Here is a 22,725-nt window from a genome sequence, read left to right as displayed (position 1 = left end):
GTTTTCATTCAGGTGGATGTATTTATATTAAATGGGCTCAAGTTCATCAGTTGTTCCAGAAACCCAAAGTGGATCTTTCTAAAATTAAACAGAGCTCAAAGACAGATGTCATCATCTGATGAAACAGTCAGAAGTAACTCAGGGTCACAGTGGAGGGCTCGGACTCACCGTGCGGGAACACGTTGGGTTGCACCGCATGCAGAAAGGCGTGCACCAGCTGGAACAGGATCCCAATGGGTCCCGGTTCGTAGTGAGCCAGGGTCTCGTAAACTCCCGCGGGCACATAGCCGAAATCCAACTTTCCCGGGGGTGGCAGTCTGCGCGGCTCCGTCTCCTGCTGGAGTTCTCCGGACGCACAGAGCAGCGAAAGCAGCAGCAGGGTCCCGGGCGTCCACATGGTGTCCAACAACCGGTGCCAGGCACGGAAACTGGACGAGGACAGCCTGGACCCCTGTGTTTCCTTTAGGAAATGAAAAAGGAGCGGGGAAGAGGTGAGATAAACCTGAAAGTGTTCCTGTGGAAGGACCGCAGCTTTTTAAGTCCTGCCGCCCGCGGAGCGACTCGTTCTGAGCATCCTTCCCCGCTCGCTGAGGCTCCCAGGCGGACACAGACCGTCCCCAGCCCTCGGTGCGTTCAGTCCCACATAGACGAGCGCGCCTGTCGCTCCCGGTCCAGCATCTGTGCGTGTGCGTGTGCGTGCGTGCGCACAGAGCGGCGCTAGCTGCGTCACGGGAGCGAGCGTGGGCGCGCGCCGCCGGTCCGAAGAGAAGCGCGCGCCTCCTGTCGGGGACAGGTGGAGCAAATGAAGCAGGTGATTTCATCAGGACCCCACAGAGTTCCACAGGAAAACAGGCTTTTTTACTCAGTGCCTGACATGTAGATTTTAACAGTTAAATCTTTGTTTTATTATTTATTAATATGAATCTAAACAGCGTCTCTGAAAAACTCACACATTTATAGTTTTCTTTTCTGACCCATTTAAAGATGTTTTTATCCAAATGTTGCTGAACTGAACAGATGGCTGCAGATTTAGATCTTCAGGTATCAGTTATTGTCTTTAATAATTAATATATTAACTTTCAACCAAATTTGCATTTAAATATGTGCTTTTAAAGTTAAGTAACATTTAAATGGTAATAAATAAATATATTTTAATAGAAAACAAAATATCTGCAGTTTTGGGCACATCTTTTTTTATATATATAAAACTTCTGCAAGTTCCTTTATTGAAAAAAGCCATTACAGAAAATTGTCTGCAGCCTCTAAAATAACTACTTATAACTCCATTTTAAAGTAAACTGTTTCTTCGTCTCTCATGTAGCACAGGGGAATTCTTGTTAAATTAAATCATTAATTTTAATGCATTAATTAAAGTCTTCTCACTACTGCACACATTTTATCCTATTAGTACTTAATTTTAAATTTTTGTCATTTGGATGTTTAATTCTTTTTTTTTTTTTTTTTGAACGTTTTTATATAACCGCTCTTCATGACATGGGCAGGTGGAGCATAAACAGTTCCTCTTTAGGATGATGAATATTTTCAAATCCTTCATCTCAAAAGCTTCAAAATGAGATGGAATCTGTTGAAACTCTGATTTCTCACCCGGTCTTCCAACAAGCTTTGGTTCATGAGTTGAAAACTTGAATTTTATTGATCTGGACTGATGTCATCGGGATTTCCAGGCTTATATTTAAAAAGGTAAATCCCCATGCTTCACAATGATAAACATTATATGAAGGGACTTCCCAGCTCTACAGCAGCTGGCAGAGAAAAATGGTCAGTTTTAAAGGAAGCTATAGGGCAAAGGATTACTTCTGAAGACATACTTGTTAAAAACCTTGATTTAAAGGTAGATTAGGATTAGTTTAGTTACCAGGATCACTAGATGGTGTCTTTATGGACTCAATTTTTACACAAATCTCAATTTGCCATCGCAGTCATATATATTTTATAGTAGTCTTCAAATTTTTGCATGTTTTAATGACATTTGTGCAGTAAACATCAAAGTTATTTTTCCTTTCTGTAAGACAACATGGTGCTTTCGTGCTTCGTGTCCGTGAACTTGCCGACAGACAGAGGATACCTGCGGTGTTCTGTACAGTGGTGGTCCAATCAGGTGGTTCTGCACAATAAGGTCTTTGTCCTCTCTGTGGAGCGCCGGGGGCCCTGCGGCTCCTGGAGACACAGGGGACTCCTGTTTAGAAACCTTTGATTGCCGACTGTGAGCACCTTTCTTCACAAACGTTCAAATAGTTTCTGGTTTTAGCTAAAAATATTCAGTTTTAAACTGCATAAAATAAAAGAAATCAGTGGTTTAACATTTCCTGTATGTGGAAAACTCTGTTAGACACAGTTTATGTTGTCACTTTCTTGTATGCATCTCATTTCTTTTTGTGTTAACCTCTTTCCTGAACCGGTGTCAGATTTAGCCTCAAACGCCGCCTGCTGAGCTGAACTCCATCCAGGTAACCTCCTGCCACACCTGCCGTCGTTCCTGCAGCTCGGCTCGGCTCGGCTCTCAGCAGAGTAAGGAGCTTATCCCTCTGAGAAAGGCTGCTGCAGATTTACTTCGCATGACCTTTGCTCCCAAACAGACACAGGTGAGGTCACAGGTGGAGCAGAGCCCGACTCACAGGAAGGATTCATTATAATGTCCAAAAGGATGCCCTCAGTACAGTCAAAATCTGTTTTTACAACTTATTCATCTAGATTCTGAATACATTTATATGTAATGTGTAGAGAAGTTTTGCTCCAGTCCTCATTTTTTAAATATTTTGCCTCATAAAACAGAACTGTTCTTCTCTTAATAGTTCTCCAGTTTGTTTCTTTTTCCACATCCTGAAAAGTTTTCCTAAGTCAACCTCGACCTATAAATAACTTAGGCAGAAAAAGGGCATCTTACTCAAAGGATAAATGTGAAATGTTCTTCAATATTTAAAAAAATAATTTAAATTTCTTTTAGTGGGGAAAATAAAAACAGTGGGTTTGACAAGCAGAAAATATGTCTGCATACATGAGATGACGCCCAAAGAGCTATTAGCTTAAAAATCTGCTTTTTTTAGCATAGTGTTAAGAAAATAAATAAACTGGAAGAAAAGATAGAACATCTAAAACAAGAAATATGTCCCGCAGTTGAACAGTGCCTGAAAAGGTCCTGAAAGAAATATAGAAATAAAACCAGAGCTATATTATACCTTTTTTTTTTAAATAGAAAAAGTGACTGAATAATTCTTGTGATGCTCAGGGTTATTTTAAAACAACACATTAGGAAAAACAATATTTATTATTCCAAAAAGATTTTATACAACAATCTTGATAAGAATTAATTAATATTTAACCGGATGGAACAGAGCCGGCAGTGGTCCGGACAGGAGAACCGTCTTCGCTTGTTCTGCTGATCTGGGACCAGTTCTGGTTCAGTGAGTGAGAACCAAATCAAACCCGGCTGACCTCTGACCTCACCGAGAACCGTGTTCCAAGTACAACAAATATCATCAGAACTTTGCAGGTTCCAAAAAAAAGAACCATCTTCTTTATTACAACAGTAATGGACAAAATGAAGAATTCCTCTTCAGAACAGAACCGAGCAGCAGCTGATTTGCTGTAAACAATATAAACATGTTCCTTCTTAGTTTACGGTTTGTTCCCAAGTGAAGTGGACAACGAGGACAGACGTGGTCCTGCTCAGTTTAATGAGCCGACAGTTCTGCACAACTTCTTTTTACTTTACAAATTAACCAGAGTATTTATTATCACTACTTGATTTAGCAAATTTAAACAAAACTGAGTTCTGATGGAACTAAACGTTCAAATGTAAAAAATTTTATTTTTTTATTTACAAACTGCTAACTGATCTTTTATGTTCCGTATACATTGTTTTTTTTTCCATCACATTAAAATAGAGTTCTGAATAACTTTCTAATGTCGGTAAAATCATCGGTTTTTAACACGAACATGCAAAGAAGGCATTTTGTTGAGGAAATATTGCTTTTAACACTCTAAGAACGTCCACATGAAGGCATCAGCTGAGTGAAACACGCCCTTATTTAAACACCCTTCCTGCATCAAAACGAGACGTGGAACATCTCAGAGAGGCGTCTCACTCACTGTACCCTGTTAGAACGATTAACTGCTTTTAAAATTATTATTATATACCAAATAATCACTTACTGATGTGTTTTGACATTCTAAAAGTAAAAAGGAAGGAAGGTGATGTTTAAACTCTGCATTCAGCTGTCAGCGGCTGACAGAAACAGCTGAGGTCAGCAGGTCCACATGGCTGAGGGCGCAGAGCGAGCTGCAGATCACTTTATCTAATAGCTGTGTAAACAAAAAGCTCTTCTTTAAGGCCATTAGTTAAAATGTGATATTATCTTCTTTTTAAATATTGTTTCTAACACCATGTTTTCACCAGGACTAAACTGAGCCGATAATGCACCGAGGAGCGACTCTGATAGAAAATTTTTGACAAACTTCACATTTTATGTTGGCAGCCACGTGTTGTAGTTTCCCTAAATAATTTAAATACCCAAAATGTCATTTTATTTAATTATTCGGAATAAACAAACATACATGTCAAGGTTTTAAAAAGAAATTCCGCCTTCATGTTCCACTCTGAAAGTTGTGATTTTTTTGAGATGGGAGCCACATATTTAAAATCCTTCACTCCTAAAGTGTCATTTAGACACTCCTAAAGTGTCTAAATGAATTAGTTGGTTTTGTGAACTGATCTGTTGATAAAGCTCGGTACCTTGTTGTTGATTTTCTGTGAAAAAAGAAACTTCTGGAGTTTGTTTTCCTGCTGCTGAGTTAAACTTATCTCCTTCTGGTCCCACAGCTGCTCGTACACGAAGTGCTTTTGTGCTGTCTCACACACACACACACACACACAAGGATTCTCAGCCTTCACACAAAACCCTGTCAACACACACATTCACACATCCCGACACACGGCAGCTCATCTCAACAACTCTGCTGCCACACTCACACTTTCTGTCTCCTGCTGTTTAACAGCCACCTGAAGTTTTCTTTGTCAAACTTCTCAACTTCAGGCGTCACCAACAGCAGAAGTGTCTGACGCTCTGTGTCCATGTTCACAATAACTTCCTGTATTCCCACTGACTTTAATAAATACTCAGCTTCCTGCTGGGAGGGGTCAGCCAGTGAGCCTTGGCTCTCTGTCCTTCCTGAGTGATGAGATCAGCTGCTGCTGCTGCTGATCAGTCGATTCGGTTCCCACAGATTGTGAAGCGGTCGATCTCCAGCAGGTCTTTTTTCGGAGGTCTGAGCTTCGTCTCTGAGGCTTCGGGCACCTCCTCTTCCTTTGGCTGTGAGGGTTCAGATGGTTCAGATTCAGGCGGAGATCCTGCAGAGGGAGGAGGACCAGCTGGTGTCGTGGACGAGGCTTGGGTGGACGGGGGAGGGAACAGATCAGTCCTGGGGGCTGGCTGCGTGGTCACAGAGGAGGAAGAGGATGAAGGTGGGCTGCAGGGGGTGGCCGGAATCTGATCCACTTTGGATTCACCTAAATGACAAAGAAATACACAGTTTCCATCACAAAGTATGAAATCCAACATAAAAAGGTGCAGTTTGAAAGAATGTACTCCGGTTTTCCAGATGTATTGATATGCAGCTCTGAAATGCAGGTCCACACTCAAAGTAAACAAAGCACCTGCCAAAAAGCATACGGAACCTTGAGTCACGTGACTGACCTACGTTAGGCTGGTTGTAGATTGGGTACGCAAACAAATATGGCGGAATCGGACAAGTGTAGAGTGAAGGAGATGTTCAGGTGGAAATGAAGTGAACAAATTTTGCTCACAACTATTTATTTAAAAGACATTAAACCATTAGAATGAGAAAACTATAGTGCAGATTTTGTTTTTGGCTGGTTATCATGACTTTGCCTTATTATTATTAATAAATATTACTGATGAATTCAACAGTAACTAAGTTCTTTTTTACTTACATGATTTTCTTTGTATTACTGGAAAAAGAAAACACCTGAATCCTTTTTATCACTGAAAGGATTCTGATGTCTGTGGAGCTGCAGTCAGAAGGTGAGGCAACTTTGTTCTGCATAAATATTAGAAGCAGAGAACGCAGCGAGACTACAGACTCGGTACGGGGTTCTTGTTTCCAGGCAACCAAGACTCATCGAGCATCAATCTGCTTGTAGTTCACAAAACAGAGAATTACTGCTGTTATCGGTTGTTTTGTTCACATTTGAGCAAACAAGATGCAGAATATTTGTGATATAATCCAAAGGAACAGCGCAGATCTCATTACAAACCACCGCATCGTGTCAAAAAAAAAACCCTGCAGGGTCTTTTTCAGTTGGAGAGCACTGAAAACAGTTACACTAGGAAATCAATCACAGAACAAACAGCATAATTCATCATATAATAGAGAACTGAGGGAAGTAATCCTGTATAATAAGAGGATTGTCCACAGAGGCCGCTGCATCGCTTCAGGCTGTCAGACTATCAGTATATTGTCTGTTTGAGTAAAGCATTTAAACTACTGTACTTTTAAATCAAACTGAGGCTATACAAATAGAAAAAAAAGCCAGTTCTTCCTAAATAATTCAGTGTTGAAGCAGTGAAGAGTTTGTCTTTGCACCTCGGAGCCGTCTCTGCTCCGTGTTGACTTCAGTGAACTTTCAGAGCAGCTAAAGGTTAAAGTCATTTATCAGAAAATGTTACCATCTGAGAAAAAGAATAATGGAAGCTAATCTAAACAACAGAATAATCTCAACGAGCTGTACACCAGTGAGGTGTTCCTCGAAATCAAGGGTCAGCGACTCATTTTTGGCCTTCTTCCACTAAATAAAATCTGTCCAGAGCTTAAAATAAAGACAACACAACTAAGCCTGATGTAAATACTATTACTTACTGCAAAGTATGAAATCAAACATAGAAAAGGTTATCCTGAATTATATCCAATGGTGCAGTTTGAAAGAGTTTACTTTAGTATTACTCACTCAATAACAAACTACTACCATGATCTGTTTATATCCTTGTATTATTCGTATCCATCTGTCACTGATCAGACAGAAAAACTACTAAAATTAGACCTTTAAATGTAAAGATCTGATTTAAAACTAAATTCTGTCTGTAAACAGTGTTAAACACCTCTGTGTTCACACAAAACAACTTTAAATACACACAGTTCACATCAGGGCAACATGATGAGCAGCTCATTCATGTTGTGAAGATAAAAACTGCAGCAGAAAATAAAGAACGGTTGAGTCGAATTTAACACAATCTAAAGTCTAAACCATTTTGTTCTTACTGTACACTGATAAAACCGGCGTTCGGGCTGAGGAGCAGTTTGGGTTCTACTCTGAGGATGGAAAAATAAATCGAGCCGTTTTATTCCTGTCAAAAAACAAGAACTTGAAAGCTTTTCACTGAGGTGAGGACAGAAGGTGACTGAGTGAGCTGAACGTCAGTTCAGCACAAAGTAAAATGTGACGTCAAAGAAAAATAAAAATAAAAGAAACATTCAGTGTGTTTTCTAATCTTTCTATCCAGATGTCAACTCTGTCCTGTTGGCTGTAACAGGTGATGACGTAAATGACCATTTATAAGAAAGAAAGGAATAATTTGTTTTTAAAAATATCTGTAATATTTTGGCTGGAGTGTATTTATCCATGTGAACTCTAAATGTTCTGTCTCTCCCAGCAGAAAAACTTTACCTGCATGATTACCAACCTGTTTTCACCAAATCAGCCTTCTAAGAATTTAAAACAGCTAAATCTGCTTCGCCATTCTTTTATTAGTCCTTTTGGTTATTTAGTTATTAATTAATCTGCCAAATACATTTTATTCCATTGCTTGGTTTATAACCATCTGGGTAATCATTTTAAATATGTTTTTAAATAGTCATTAAATTTCCTTTTGATGGATCAATTTGTGGATTATTGAGTATTATTTGTGTTTGTTTTACATGAGGAGAAATGTTTTTTGTGCAGTTCTTAAAGTCACATATTGTGTGACTGCCGAGTTTCCCTCTTCATCTCTGAATATTTGTGAGTTTTAATATAAAGTTCACCAGCGTGGAGCTCGAGGTGGCTCATGTGAAACGACTCATTATCCGTCTCTGCTCTCTGGACAATAACCTGCTGCACAGACAGATGGCAGCGCTCGGCGTTCTGTGGATGCAGAGCGCTTTAAAGGCAAAAAACGGGCAAATGGACATAATTGTGCAGTGAATCCAGCGGAGCAGCAGGTGAAGCTTGAGGTAAACGCCAAAGTAGTTCTGGCATCCAGACCGAGGATTTCCCACAAACTCAGAATAGTTCTTTTTAAACACGACGTTTAACCCATAACGGCACAGTTTTGATGTGTAATGTGCATTTCAGTGACGTAATTGTTTTTGATAATGTGTATTTTCACACAGATATGTATTTATTTATGCGTTTCTGAACCAATGTGATCTCTCACATTCAATAGAGAGTGGATATTTAAAGATGGAGACATGTAGTTGTCTGAAGAAGGGCTCGGTGCCTCAAACATCCTTTTTAAATTTTTATGACAACAAGTAAAAGTATATTTTACACAGTTCTGACAAATCACAATGATTTCAAGTTGTAGCATTTGTCTCAATAACATCTGGAGATGGCTAAATGTGCATTATGCTGTTATGTTAACAATTGGTTTCATTCAATGTTGAAACAAACCTAACATATGAAGATCGTTGCTGAAAAACGGAAGATTGTTTTGATGCTAGTTGTGTGGTTTTACCTGAAGGTTTAGTACATCTGCCTGCATCACCTTTGTTGGGACTTTTCGCAGAGGATGATGGAGCAGTCGAGGGCTTCTCAAACAGTTTGTCCTCCATGTTGGCTCTCTTGACGTAAACGCACGACTTCCCCAGCAGCACAATGCTGTTCAACACTTTCAGCGTTACCAGCCTGCAGCGGGAGACGACAATAGTAAAGAAGAAAACATTTTTTTACTTATCAAGCAACAAAGCTCAACATGCAAAAATAAAACTCTGTATAAAGACCAATTAATGGTATTTATAGCTCTGAAATAAAGCAGATTTAGATTTAGATAACTTGGATCTTATCAAAAAACGGTAACATTTGTTGGAACTGTCATTGTGCTCTGATAATGCCGGTTGTCAGAACCCTCTGGCTCCTCATACAATTTACAAAAATGCACGGTGCCTGAATGACAGCAAACTATCGGAGACGAAAGCTTTACACAACAAATACTGTCAATCAGCGTCAGCGTTACAGTTGCCATGGTTACAACCTCCCAATTCACAGCAGACAGGGAGGGGGAGGAGCCTACACATTACATTCAATCAAATTAAAGGCTGAAATCCAGAAAGTATGAAATCAAACACAAAAGGGGATCCTGAACTATATAAATGGTGACGTTTGAAAAAGTTTACTCCAGTAGTTTCCCAAATGTACTGAATGCAATTCTGAAATGTGGGTCCACACTCAAGGTAAACAAAGAACTCATTGCAAAGTCTTCCTGACTTTAATCCTGATGATCACTAACCAGTTTTTTAGCATTTAACTGTAATATTTCTTGAAGCTGCATAAAGTTTCTGTTCCATAATTAAAATTTTCATCCACATCCTGATTGAATGTACGGTTCCAGTGTGTTTTTAAGTTTAGCTGAAATGACAGATAAAACACCTGAACTTAAAAAGCCTCTTTGAATACCTTGCTTTGATGTTTAGATCTCAGATATCAAAGTTTTACAGCATTCAGATAAAAAAGGGGCAACAAATGCTCTCCAGTTCTGAATCACCATTTAGGTCCCACCACTTCTGCCCGGATATAGATGAGCTCGGTCATTTTGTGTTTGTGGGCATTTCTGTAAAGCTCAGGCTGTCAGTGTGACGAGTGGGAGATGGACACTTTTGGGTCTGTGGACCACTGCTCGCTGTGACAGGACATTTGTCAGCTGAATCTTTGCCAAGGCGCAGCAGTATGTTCAGACCAGAGCTATTTTTAAATCAGAAACAAGGGAAGGCCAGAGATGGCACCAGAGATGACAACATTGTGTTCCTCCCCCCTGAAGGGAGTTTTTCAGTAGTACGAGCCCAGTGGGATCTGGCAAAACAGACTAAGAGAAGCTATCAGCAGTAAACATGGGTGAATGTAAAGGCTCGGTGTTAATGCTTATATAAGTGTGTGAATCTGTGTGTTTACAAAGCTGCCTGCATCAGCTAATGGATACTTATGAGGCTCAGAAAGCATGTCTGCATCCTAAACCGAATTCAAAAAGACATTACAATTCATTTTTACGCAGTTAAAGTTTATCAAAATATTTAAAAAATATGAAGATTCTGATCAGAAAGTTAAATGAGGACATTTAGCATCCCATTATTGTGAACAACATGCACCACAAAATAGATGAAAAATGTTTTATCTTGAACTACTTTTGACAGTGAGACTATAAATCTTGCTACACGTGTTCAAATAATAATGTTATTTTCGGTTCAGTACGGCCGGTAATCCGGGGTTTAGGATCTCACTCAGTTTGGATGTTCGGCAACTAAAACAAGGCTGAATAATTAGTGCTGAAAGGCTGAAGGCTTACCCGAGGTAAAAGATGAACACACATGTGTAAGATAGAGCTCCTTGCACCTTCACTGAACTCATCACCACTCGGATAAGCTGCAAAAACAAAAAAGGAAGACATTTTTTTTATTTTCTTTAAAACAAGAAATTCCTATTTGAATACTAAAAGCCAAAAAAGGTATTTATTTTCAGATTGCTGCTAAGATTTTTGCATTTACTTCCTGAAGAGCAGCAGGTTCTTACCAGAACAGCCAACGGCAGCGGGATGAAGCCCATCCTCCGGGCCACAGAGTCACTGTAGTCCGTGTAGGCCTGCAGTCACAGACAGAACTCAATCTATTAGCTGCACACGAATGATCTTTTACACTCAATGTGCTGAAAAAAGAAAAATATCAGCGAGTCGCTTACATTTTTTTGTCGACTGCTGACGAGATCAAAGGCCAGACTGGCTCTGTATTCGCTGTACACCTGGAAGAGAAACAGCATTAAACACGCTGGAGAAAGCACCGAATAGAAATGTTACACGATGAACGAATGATTGGTCTCTTACGTCTGCAGTGATGTCGTTAAACTTTGTGATGAATGCGTGTTTGATGATGTCAACAACAACTTCGGAGATGACGACCATGAGAACATCAGGTATCAACACCAACAGGTGGTCTGAGGGAGGAAGTTTGGTGGAGTTACCATCAAAGTCAAGTTTCTCTGCAAATGTTTTAAAGAAAACTGCTCATCACACTTTATATACAAGGTTTCTGTTGAGAATTTCCACCCCCTATCATTACATTTTAATCCATTTTAAATTTTCTTGTCGTCGTGAAATGCCAGAAAGTTATTAAAAATATCCACCACAAGGCTCAATACATATCGATTAAAAAAATGAGAAAACATTTCATCATTAAGGAGGTTGAAACAGATCCTTGGTGCAAACACCAGCCCTTCAACATGATGGATACATCTTGTGATTTTCATCCCTGTTTGGTAAAAGGCTCCACTCCTGCTGGAATACATCAGTGTAAAGACTGAAGCTGACAGGCTCGGCGTTTGTTTTTGAGACCGGCAGAAAAGAGCTGACTGTTTTCAAAGAGTTGTCAAACAGAAACGCCCAGCTCTCATCCCTGACTCTGTCTTGTTGACTGAGGGTTGCTGGAAACAAAAACTTCCCCAAGGTGATTCACTGGGTCAGTAGAACAGTAACAAGACAGAGCTGCTCAGCATTTCTGTCTGAATTTCTGCCATGGCAAGCACTGAGCTCACTGCTGGGACTGAAGCACTGCAATTTCTTTAACTTTCAACAACTGGTTCAGCAAACCATTCGATAGATTATTACCTAGATTCCATGAGAACTGCTCCATATTCCTGAGACACACGATGAGGAGGAGAACGTAGCTGGTGAACCGTTCTTTGATATCTGCAGGACAAAAAAAACAACTAAATGAGTTCTTTCAGTCTATATAAAAATCATGTTTTTTTTCTATCTTAGTGTAAACAGTTTTATACACTTTTCAGTTTATTTTGCTGAGGGATGCCAGATTAAAAACTCAAATTAAAGCAGTTTTGTTTCCGGGTTACAGTTATGGGAGCATTTTCTAGAACATTTTAATAATAAAAAAAAACATCTAATTTTATTTAAAGGCAGTGGCTGCAAATGTTTGTCATAACAATAGCTTTTTTTTAAGATACAAATGATCTCCCCAGTAAAGAGACGAATTTTGCTTTTTATTGTTATAGTTTAGTGTCAAACATTAAGACTGACCATGTTAAAAAAGTTGTTTATGTTCTTTACAGAAAATTCACACTTTTTCTCAGTTGTAACTTGTGGGACAACTGGATCTGTTTAACCTAAAACACTCACTGTCTGAATGTTTTTTTTTAAAGATAAATAACATTTTGGGATTTGGATACAGTAATAAATATCTTACCACTGTTGGACATCTGAAATAAGTTGTTCTTCTCAAACTTCTTGAACACACTGCCTTTGATCTCCACAAACTGTGTGAATAAAAAAACAGGCAGTTTTGATATTTATGATGTGAATACTACAAAAGATCATTATGTTGCAGCTGCAATGGTAACATTTCATCACCGGCATGCAGCTTCTAAGGTGCAGAATATCTGAAAACTTGTTCTACATTTGAATATTGTGGTTCACAGACACATAGTTGGTATCAGTGTGTGCGTGTGTGTGTGTGTGTACTAACATTGTTGGACATCATGATGGTTAGCAGGGACTTGTTGTGGGAGTTGAAGGCAACATTAAGAGTGGAGGCTTGCACCATGATGAGGATGGCGTGTAAGACTGAACAACAAATACTCAGGAAATCAACCGGTGTGAAAAACTCCTCCATCACGGTGTTACACTCAGATAAAACACACTGAAACCAAGCAACATGTACGCTTGAGCTGAATAAAAACAGTGTGGTCTCCAGACCTCCTACACTGGTCTTCAGACTTATATTTAAATGAAAGGTAAAACAGAGAAATCTAGACATAAATGTTATAATAAAATATTTGTTAACACCAACATGTATCACTCTTACTCCAACAGAGAGCACAAAAGCCCCCAAATAAATAATAATTTTAAAAAAACACACAAAAGAAAGAGATTTGCTCAATACTATCCTCAAACTATACCTCAGCCTCCTTCCAAACTTGGTTTAAAATGAAAAAGTTAAAACCGAAGGATACAGACATAACAGACAGCCATGACGAAGTGCGGGATGACTCCTATACTGTCTCTTTTGCGTTCTTTGGGTTCAGTGGCCGTCCAGTAAAGAGCATCCAGAATGTCTTGACCGAAGGATGAGATGAGGCGATCTGCAACCTTACAAGAAAAAAGAAAAATGTTGGATTCCAATTTAAGACCTTTTAAAAAATAATATATAAAACATTCATGGTTTAATCAGCTGAAGTATTGATTCAGTCATTCAGGCATGGATCCTTTGGTACTGGGCTGCACAGAAACAGAAAAACACTTTTCTTTAAAAAAAATCTATATCTTTAATGTCTTTATATACAGCACATTGGTCTGCAGAGTATTTTATTTTGAAAAATGACCTCTTCTGTTTGGGCCTCTTTCCTGCAGTTATTTTTCATATACCAGCAAACGTACAAGCTAGGTCGATCAAAAAATGACTAAAAATACAGAAGAACTTCTTTTTCCTCACTAGTTTGTGGGAAACTTTGTAAAATAGGTAAGTCTTATATAAAAGTAGTCCTTGATTAAAAAAAGGTTGGGGACTGCTGCTGCTGCATTAGGGCTTCAGTGGGGCACAAAACAAGACAATCAGAGGGTTAGATTAAACGATATGAGTAGATTAAAGACCAAATTATTACTGTTTTCACTGTATCAAAATATAGCATATGGTTTTCATGAACAAAACTGGAAAACATGGAAAATCTGTGCACTGTGTGAATTCAAATCGAACATCATTGCAAGACATTACTGCAAGCCTGAGGAGAGTGTATAAATAACCCATCAGAAGCATAAACCAGCATCAGCTCCGGTCAGAAGTGTGGCGTACCTCTAGCATGTTGTAGATGATATATAGTTTGATAACAGACTGTCCTCTGATCAGGTGGTACATCATGGAGTAGTCGACGTAGTGCGTCATGGAGAAGCACAGCACCAGGATCAGGCCCTTCAGCATATCGCACACTTGTGCTGGCTGCAGCAGTCGCGTCCCGCTGTTCACACACAAACAAGAACGCACTCAGACGAGTCAACCTATAGTATCTGTACTGACACACAGGCTTGTGTTACTGAATGCATTGTTGCATGCTGAGGAACAAGCTGCTTTATATCTCACAGTACTTAACATGCACAAGAGAAAATGGGTTTACATCAGTAAGGAGGGCATGGGAACAAATATGCACATTTTTCTCAGTATGAACATGAAGGCATCTGCAGCATCATGCACACATCTGGGCTTCATTAACGCATCGACTCTGTGGCGCACAGTGAGACAGCAGGTTATTTTCTTTTTGTTTTTTGCTTTTTTATCTAGTCCAGCCGTACTTATTACCTCTGGTTACTCAAGCTGAGTGATCTCTGATTTCCATCACAAAAGATGAAACAGCAGGATAACACACACAGGAAAATAATTAATTTCTGTTCAAAATGAGACGAACCACAAAAAGAAAAAAGGCAACAAGGGGAGATAACAAAAAGTACAATATGACATATTAAAGATTGTATCTCCCTTATACCATGTTTATCTCATTCATAAGGTTTATCTTATTTTTAATAAAGCTCTGTGTTTTCCAGTGTGTTTCTCCTATTAAAACTACTCGTATAAGATTTAATCCATGTTTTCTATCAAACAGACCACACAGCACACACGTGATTACTTACTCTCTCAGCTTTCATCATTATTAAAATGTCAATTATGTTATAAAACTAGATTCAAAATTCTGGACAGAAATGACTAAAATAGAAAACACACAAGCATCAGCTGTCAGGGGCTGAAGAAACAGCAAAGCGTGTATCTGAGGGGTAATAGTGTGTCAAACATGCAGCTTATACTTTTAATAGCTGCGGTTGGCATTTTCAGCTCTGGGGCAAGTTCTGAGAAGGGCTGACAAATCCATAGGACTGGTGATGACAAGGATGACTGGGACGAGCAGAAAAGAGCTTAATTTCAACTATTTCTGCATATTTTCCTCATCACATGTATTTAGTTTGTATGTGTTCAAACAGAGTACTACTGGAGTTAAATTACTTTTTGTCCTCTCACTGCCTGCACTCATATATCAACTATCTGACCTTACAAACAATTTCCACAATGGAGGAAAAAAAGCATCTTAAGATCGATGTTGGTCTTATGATCCAACTATTAAAGCATGAGGGAAGCTGTCTTCTGAATTACATCTGTTGCTCTTTTCTACAAATTAAACAAATGCTACTCAACTGTCTTCTACTACATCCCTAATACGTCACCATCTTATCACAAATGGCAACTTTTAAACTACTCAAACATCCACCATTACCTTCATTAATTTGCGTGGCAGTTATTTAAAACAAAAAATGGGGGGATTCAGATACGTGGAGGAAAAACAGCTTCAGCTTTGAGTTCATGTAAAACTCAAAACTTATTTATTTTAACCAATGTGCAGCTGAGAAAAGAGGGAAGACAAGGCACAAAAAGAAGGCCTGGGCTTTTTACATCCCATATTATTAGAGGCAAAGATTGCACTCATAGTGAACCCACAAAAATAACATTACTCCAAATGGTTTCCCGGGTCATATCACAAACACAAAGATGCCAATAAAATATCGCAAATATAGGACAGATGTTTCTTTTGTTATCTGAATTTCTTATGTTTGCTTTCCTGAGACAACGGCGCCATCCAGTGGTCACATGTGAACGGATTTACATACAAAATACAGAACTGTTACAAAATGGCAACAAACGATTCAAACATCAACATTAATCCTTTCTGAATATTTCCTCCCACATTTTCCTTTCATTATAAGAGACTGAAAAGCACAAGTCTATTTTAACAAGATAAAAAGTGCTCCAGCAGTTGATAATATGGATTGCAAACAGACAATTGCTGAGAGGCATTTGATATTCGACAATTATAACCTAATTCCAAAAGAGTTGGGACAGTGTTTACTATGTTACATCATGAATAAAATATGAGTTTATGAAATTTGCAAGTCATTGCTTTCTGTTTTTGTTTACAATTTTCAAAACGTCCGTACTTTTTGGAATTGAGGTTGTATCTGCAACTTTTTCTAACTTCATTTTGTCACCATTTTTTCCAAGTATCTCAATGACTGGCTGAATTATAAATGACAGAAAACAAACACAGTGCCCATTAAAAATACCAGAGCTGAAGGTAACGTCTATGAATACGAGTTTCAAATCAATAAATACATTTTAACAAATGAGAAAAAAATTCTGTACATTATTTGTTGACTGAATTATTTCAGTTTTAATCAGCGATGTTTCAACTCTCTTCCGAATGTGTGCAGGGATTAAAAGGAAGCTTTAGCATTCAGAACATTAAGCTGCTGACACAGAGAGACCTTCACAACATCTCATTCTGAGCACACCGCTGTCTGCATCCAAAGCTGCTGCAGCTGCTAACGTCCCCCCGCTCGAACCATCTCCACTCTGCAAGCACCAGCTCGCTGACACAAATGAATATAATGTGACCACATTCAGTTGTGTGCTGTATTTGGAGTAGCCTTGACTGTGTCCACTTCACACCTCATCAGCATGAAACAAAGTTGAAAAGGGTTGTAGGTGCCACAGAATACAACTGAACCACAGACTGGTGTAAAGAGCCGTGCAGCACAGAGCCCTCTGGACTGAGACCTTGTAGCTGGATCACTGACATTAACACAGTGACGACAACGATCATGCAAGCTCAGCAGTTCTTCACTGGGGTGGTCTGAAACAAAACCTGTGTGGGACTAACGTGGCAGTTTTACGCTGACGGCTGGAACATGGTGTGTGGTGCCAAGCTGTACATTAACAAACAAAATGGAGATGAATGGAGACTGGTGAACTGACGTGGGGGGGTCCAACTCGGGACAGCCATAATGTTTATGAAGGCCCAGGGGGCTTGTGGGAGCGTACCTGCTTCTTCTGCAGTAGGGGCATGTGTGAGCCCTGCAGGGGGAGGAAGGTAAGGGAAGAGTCAGGCAGGAGGAGACAGTGCCCACGGCAAAGGTTAGGAGAAATAATCCACCTTTTTTCACGTTAAGGGAACTCTTCACACACACATACCCCAACAGACTGCTACTGACGTTATTAGGTACTGTATATTAGAGTATTGGTACTAAACTGGCATCTTGTTTTCTGAAGATATTATCATTCAAGCTCAAACCCATTTTTATTAGAAATCTTATCATCTTTCAGTGGAGGGATCACAACAGAATTTTATGTCATTCTGACACCTGGTATTTAGTCATTTATGCTTGAACTGTATCGAGTCAGCATCAAAAGTAAGTACACCAATCATTTTAATAAAAATATAAGACATATCTACAGAAATTAGGAGGGTAAGTAACAAGCAGCTGCTGCTACAGGTCGCATTTCACTGAGCTGTGACTGTTGGACACTTTTTGAAAATCCCAGCTTGTAAAACTTTACTCTAAGCCGTGCACGTAGTTCTGCTGCCCACCCCCACTTACATCATATCCGCCTCGATTTTCTTCGTACGCACTTCGCCAGCTGCCAGAGTTTATGATTTATTCTGCTAGAGTACACTTTTAAAATGAAGGCTGGCAGATTTTCAAGAATTATTACAGACCATTTGCCTCAAATGTTTTCTGTCAGAAGATCGTTCCTGCAGGGGAACTCTCTTCTGACAGAATTACAGCCATTTAGTTCTTGAGATGCCTACAGTGACTTTGTGACTGTTTTGAGAGAAAAGATGCTGCACAAAGTTTTTGAAAATGTTCAAAACTTAAGCAACACAACTGCACATCTCTGCAACTCACACCAGGAAACTGAGAACCCCGTGAACGTCTCAACCCCACTTCTGAATCAATGTTTGTGGACAATCGTTTTAAGGCAAACAGAACCCAAATAACAGAATTAACCGTTTATATCAATTTTCAATTGATTGCTTTTATTTTTTTTTAAAAAAAGGAATGAGTCAAAGTTTGTCCAAATCACTGTCAGCAGCTGAAAAGTAGACAAAACCCTAAAACTTTGGGTGAAAAGATGTTTCTACAGATTACTGAATAACAGGATGCACTTAGTGTTTCAGACGCTGCTTCTGCAATCTGACTTAAGTTTTGTTAATAAGTGAAAATAGTGTAACGTGTTCATCTGAGCTTTTATTTACATAATTTGATGATCTGCTAATGACTTTATGTCCTGATACAAAAACTTGGCCTTAACTTTTTACGATTATTGTAGCGTTTCCACACACAAACAAAAATTTGACGCATATTATTCACATTTCTTCACCACTTAAAACAAAAACAGTCAGGAGAAAGAAATATTATAAGGTTGCAGAAACAAGTTTGTTGGCTAAATTTTATTAGCCAGCTAAAAGTACTGTTCCAGTAATTAAATATTTCAGGATAATGCATCCCTACACTCCTAAAGTTCTTGCATTCAATCATAATAAACTGTTCAGCTGTTCTTATATAATTAAAAAAGTCTAAGAAATAACAACATTTAGTATGAGGCGTTTGATTCCCAGACAAATGCTGGTATACAAAAGTATATTTGAGTTACTACACCATAGGAATTCAGGCTTTTTAAAAATGATTTTAAGGAGATATTGCCTTGGAGTCTTCTCGACAGTCAGCTTTATGCACCTCAGTTGGACCCACACTGAATCCAGAAAGCACTTTGTTTACAGCTGTATGTATATTTAATCTCTGACCTGAAGCCACAGCACGGCAGGGTGAAGAGGCGCAGCAGGGCCAGCAGCACCCTGAGGGGCAGAAGGGTGAAGATGTACAGGAAGGCATCCGCACACAGGAAGAAGCCAAAGATCATCAGCTGGAAGAGTGGCACAACAACAACAACAGCCCACTGTCAGTCAGAGTCAAGGAACAACAATTACAGATGGGTAACGTGTTAAAAAGTTTTATACATTCTCTGCATCCTCTTATCTGACTGGGGAATAAATTGAAACTGTCGATGTGTCAGAACAAAACAAAAAGAGGCTCAACCCTCTCAAGGCAGGCGTTGCAACAACATATCTGATTTTTCCTGTTACTAAAACTTAATTTGAGCCTGAGAGGGTTAAATCCAGAAACCTTCCTAACACTTTCAGTAAACAGGTAAACAGCATGTTGAATTTAGACACATGTAAATATAAAAGAGATTTTAATTGATGCCATAGGTTATTGAGGAAACTTGGTTTATACAGATTAAAAATTAAACATTAAGAAAACTTTGTCATGTATAAAAAAACAAACATCAATGACAAAATGTAAGTCTTGAACCAAAAAAAAACTAAGACATGTTTCAAGACTGCCACCTAGTGGGCAACAAGATGAACAACAAAAACATTTTAAGGATTCTTGCAACAACAACAACTAAAAAAAACAAACATTTTTGTGGATGACTGGGGTGCCATGAATGTTTACATTCATTATTAACAATCACAGTAATTAATGATTAATTACTGCCATTATTAAGGCTGAAAATGTTTTAGTCTACATTAATACTGGGGTTTAAAGTCTTGTGTTAGAAAAACTACATTTAATTAAATTAAATTTTGGGGATAACTTAGCTAATTACAATCAGCACACATCTGTTTTTTGTTTTTTTCCTCCTGTACCTAAAAATAGGAATCTGAAAGCATAAAGTTGATCTAATTCCCAGTTTAATAAGTACTAAGTGCAGAACACTCAGGGAGTTTATGAGGTTGAAGAACAGACTGTAAAGTAATAAAATCTTTTCTGTTCTGCGAGAGAAAACAGCAGACAGGTGGAGACGGCTAAAGAGAGAAGGCGGCAGGAGTTCAGGGCCGTTACTGTAAGTTACCTTCTCCAGCTCCTTGGGAATACGCATGCATGTGTACACTCGCTCCCTGCGCTCGGTGTACTTCGCCTCATTGTGTTCCAGGAAGTATCCTCTGGTGAGTTCTGTACAAATGAAGCGCGCCAACGACGGATCTGGAACAACAATAGGGCACCGGCGTCATCACAAAGCCATTATCTGCAACAACTGGAGCTGTCGGCACAACGAGTTTCACCGCGGTGAAAAAGAAGAAACCGTTTCATGAATGCACCCTTCAAAAGCAAAACATGCTAAATAAAGTTCTGATATTCAGTGTAACAATGATCATGGGATTATACAAAAAGAAAAGTGAATTCTGTTGTAAAAATCCAAGTGAACATCAACCAGCTTTTAATAAATGGAACAGAAGGTGATGCAACACCTGGGCAGCCTGATCTAAAACTGTATAAATCTGAGCCCATTCCTAATACTCTAAAATCACAACTTATATGTTAACATTAAGCTGACTTTCTTGTAATCCTTTACAGTGGTTTTTAGCAGTACATCCCCATGCTTTATGGGAATCTTAACATTTTTATTGGAGCTTTAGCCGTTGGTTTTATTCACCTTTAATCCAGTTTTTGCAACAGATGAATGATTCATTCACTTTCTTAACGACCTACAGACTGAATCAAAACCACTGTGGTGTTTACACAGAACAGACAACTTAGCAGAGAAGTAAATTCCGGTTTTAGATATTTTGTTCCAATCAGCCTGTCCCATTTCATTAGTTGCTTCTACAAAGAATGACATTAAGAAGTATTTTTGCAACACCAATAAAAGCCATGAGCAAAAAACTTTGCATATCAGTGCAGTTTTTTTTTTTTCAAAACTTTAGGCAACTTGAAAAAATATAGACATAAAAACTAGGACTGCACGATATAAAATACACGTGCAATGTGCAAAATTATTGTTTAATATTGCAATGACAACCTCAAATGCGATAAAGCCACATTTCTTCACTTTTGTCTTCTGTCAACAGGATCATTTAAACCAGCTGTGGGCTGATCAAATATATCATAAATATATTGGTCTATGTTTTTTTTCAGTCCTTTGCAATATTAATATTACTCTCACTGACATTGCAATGAAAATAAATAATTAATATATTGTGCAGCGCCATAAAAACAGCCTACTGCAGATAAATAGTATCTAGTGTCTTCTCGATTCATCAATCGATGTCAGGTTTTAATAAATACCATTTCATACCCGTCACACGGTGTTATAATTTCTTTATGCTTGAATAAACCACTTGCAGTAAAAAAAAAGAAAAGAAACATCAGTTTCTGGGAGAGTGAACAGGTGTGGAAAAGTCGCTGAAATCCTCGGGAAGCTTGGACCAATAAAGAAACGAAGCGTGGCTCCATAAAGTTTTGCACACAGTCCTGTGGAGGAGCTAATGTAAAGTTACACGAACAGCCGGTAAATATTATAACAGTATAACAGAAGAGATAATTAGAGGGGTTGGAGGATTAAAAACGTGTCGACGACGAACACAAGGTTCATTATTGTTTACTTAACGAAGCTAGCTGACTGTAAACAAGCGACCCAGCTGTCACGTTACTTCTGCAGCCAGTTTAGGGTGAAAACAGTATCATAAACACTGCAGCTGCTCAGGTGTCGGTGTGACAACATGAGCATGAAGTCGACTGAACCCTGAAGAAGCTTGAAGTTGTTTGGCGGTTGTAGCTGCGGGTTAACGGACGGTGTTTGGGGAGACCTGACGGTTACCTGCGGGTAGCTCGCGCTGCTCCCTCCTGGCAGCACGTATGTCGTAAAATCCCAGCGTCTCTGGCAGCTCCGGAGTTATTCCGATCTTACCCGACCTGCGCAAGTCTTCCCAGGGTCGTTTTTGTCGTTTCTTTAGCTCAATTTCGGCTTCTTTCTCTTCTGACAGCTCGGTGCCCGACACGTCCGCCATCTTTAATGTGGTCAGCGCGCTCTGTGCAACGTGATCGTCGTCCCCAGACGGGCTGCGCACCATTCGCAACCCAGCTGACAAAAAGGCTAGTTGGGTGGGCGGAGTCAGCCAGGTCAGTGAATCAGCTGAATATGATAAATTACAGGCTTTGTGTTGATTTCTGGTTCTTTGCACATTTATTTTAAATAACACTATAAATTCACATGGCGCTGATAAGCCACTCCCGATTTAAGGTGTCACTTCCTCCCTATCGGCAAACCCTTTGCTCTCCATTTAAAAGGGAGCGCTCCCTTTCCCGCTCGTCACTAACGACCCAGGTCATCACCCGGCTGATTCAAAACGACTGCACCCACACATTAACTGAAAAATTCAAATGAATTTTTAAATATTAGCTATAGATTAAAATGGGCAAATGTACATTTAAGACCATAAAAATACAATAAACTACGTTAAGACTAATATACTTACTAATATAATAATACAGCTAGGCGCCTGAAGCAGGTGGAGCTGCTGCTCACCCATTTTTTTTTTTTTTTTTTTAAGTGGGGTGCAAACTTGTTTTGGTCCCTGTTTTTGACTTTTAAATATGTTATCACTCCCAGCATTGTAGTATGTTGATTATAATTTTACTTTCTTAAGTACAAATGGAAAAAAAAAACCATCTACGTTCTACCCCTCCATCTGCTTAGAGTTGGTTCAGTCCAACTCAAAGCTGATCTTAAAGATATCAACCCAGAGCTCATTGTAGATGATTATTTCAGTCTTTCTAC

The 22,725-nt window shown here is 39.1% G+C and overlaps 2 protein-coding genes across 16 annotated transcripts in view; both read right to left on the bottom strand.

The window, feature by feature from the left end:
- The window catches only part of prom1a (prominin 1a), a 65,078-nt gene extending 64,349 nt beyond the window's left edge, over nt 1-729 (bottom strand). For 13 of the 14 annotated variants that reach the window (XM_025006191.2, XM_025006189.2, XM_025006193.2 and 10 more), the window contains exon 1: nt 169-397. In XM_025006191.2, the coding sequence (XP_024861959.1) occupies nt 169-397 (229 nt within the window). Of the gene's footprint in view, nt 1-168 lie in introns of all 14 variants that reach the window. The other variant, XM_017417501.3, reaches the window with a different exon arrangement.
- A 2,538-nt stretch (nt 730-3,267) lies between these two features.
- Nucleotides 3,268-22,033, bottom strand: tapt1a (transmembrane anterior posterior transformation 1a). 2 transcript variants are annotated; one of them, XM_017417396.3, is made up of 15 exons: nt 21,766-22,033; nt 20,020-20,150; nt 18,908-19,026; nt 17,143-17,175; nt 14,077-14,239; nt 13,241-13,376; nt 12,754-12,851; nt 12,475-12,544; nt 11,883-11,963; nt 11,103-11,212; nt 10,961-11,020; nt 10,796-10,864; nt 10,572-10,648; nt 8,751-8,920; nt 3,268-5,527 (listed from the first exon to the last, which is right to left on the bottom strand). In XM_017417396.3, the coding sequence occupies exons 1-15, from the start codon at nt 22,016-22,018 to the stop codon at nt 5,223-5,225; spliced, it is 1,875 nt and encodes a 624-aa protein (XP_017272885.2). In that variant the 5' UTR covers nt 22,019-22,033; the 3' UTR covers nt 3,268-5,222. The 2 variants fall into 2 exon arrangements, with proteins under 2 accessions (XP_017272885.2, XP_017272887.2); XM_017417398.3 differs by lacking the exon at nt 17,143-17,175.
- Nucleotides 22,034-22,725: the final 692 nt, after the last annotated feature.

Source organism: Kryptolebias marmoratus, linkage group LG9, assembly GCF_001649575.2.
Source record: "Kryptolebias marmoratus isolate JLee-2015 linkage group LG9, ASM164957v2, whole genome shotgun sequence".
NCBI lineage: Eukaryota > Metazoa > Chordata > Actinopteri > Cyprinodontiformes > Rivulidae > Kryptolebias > Kryptolebias marmoratus.
The sequence above is the reverse complement of the archived record's forward strand: the minus strand, read 5'-3'. Positions and strand labels throughout refer to the sequence as shown.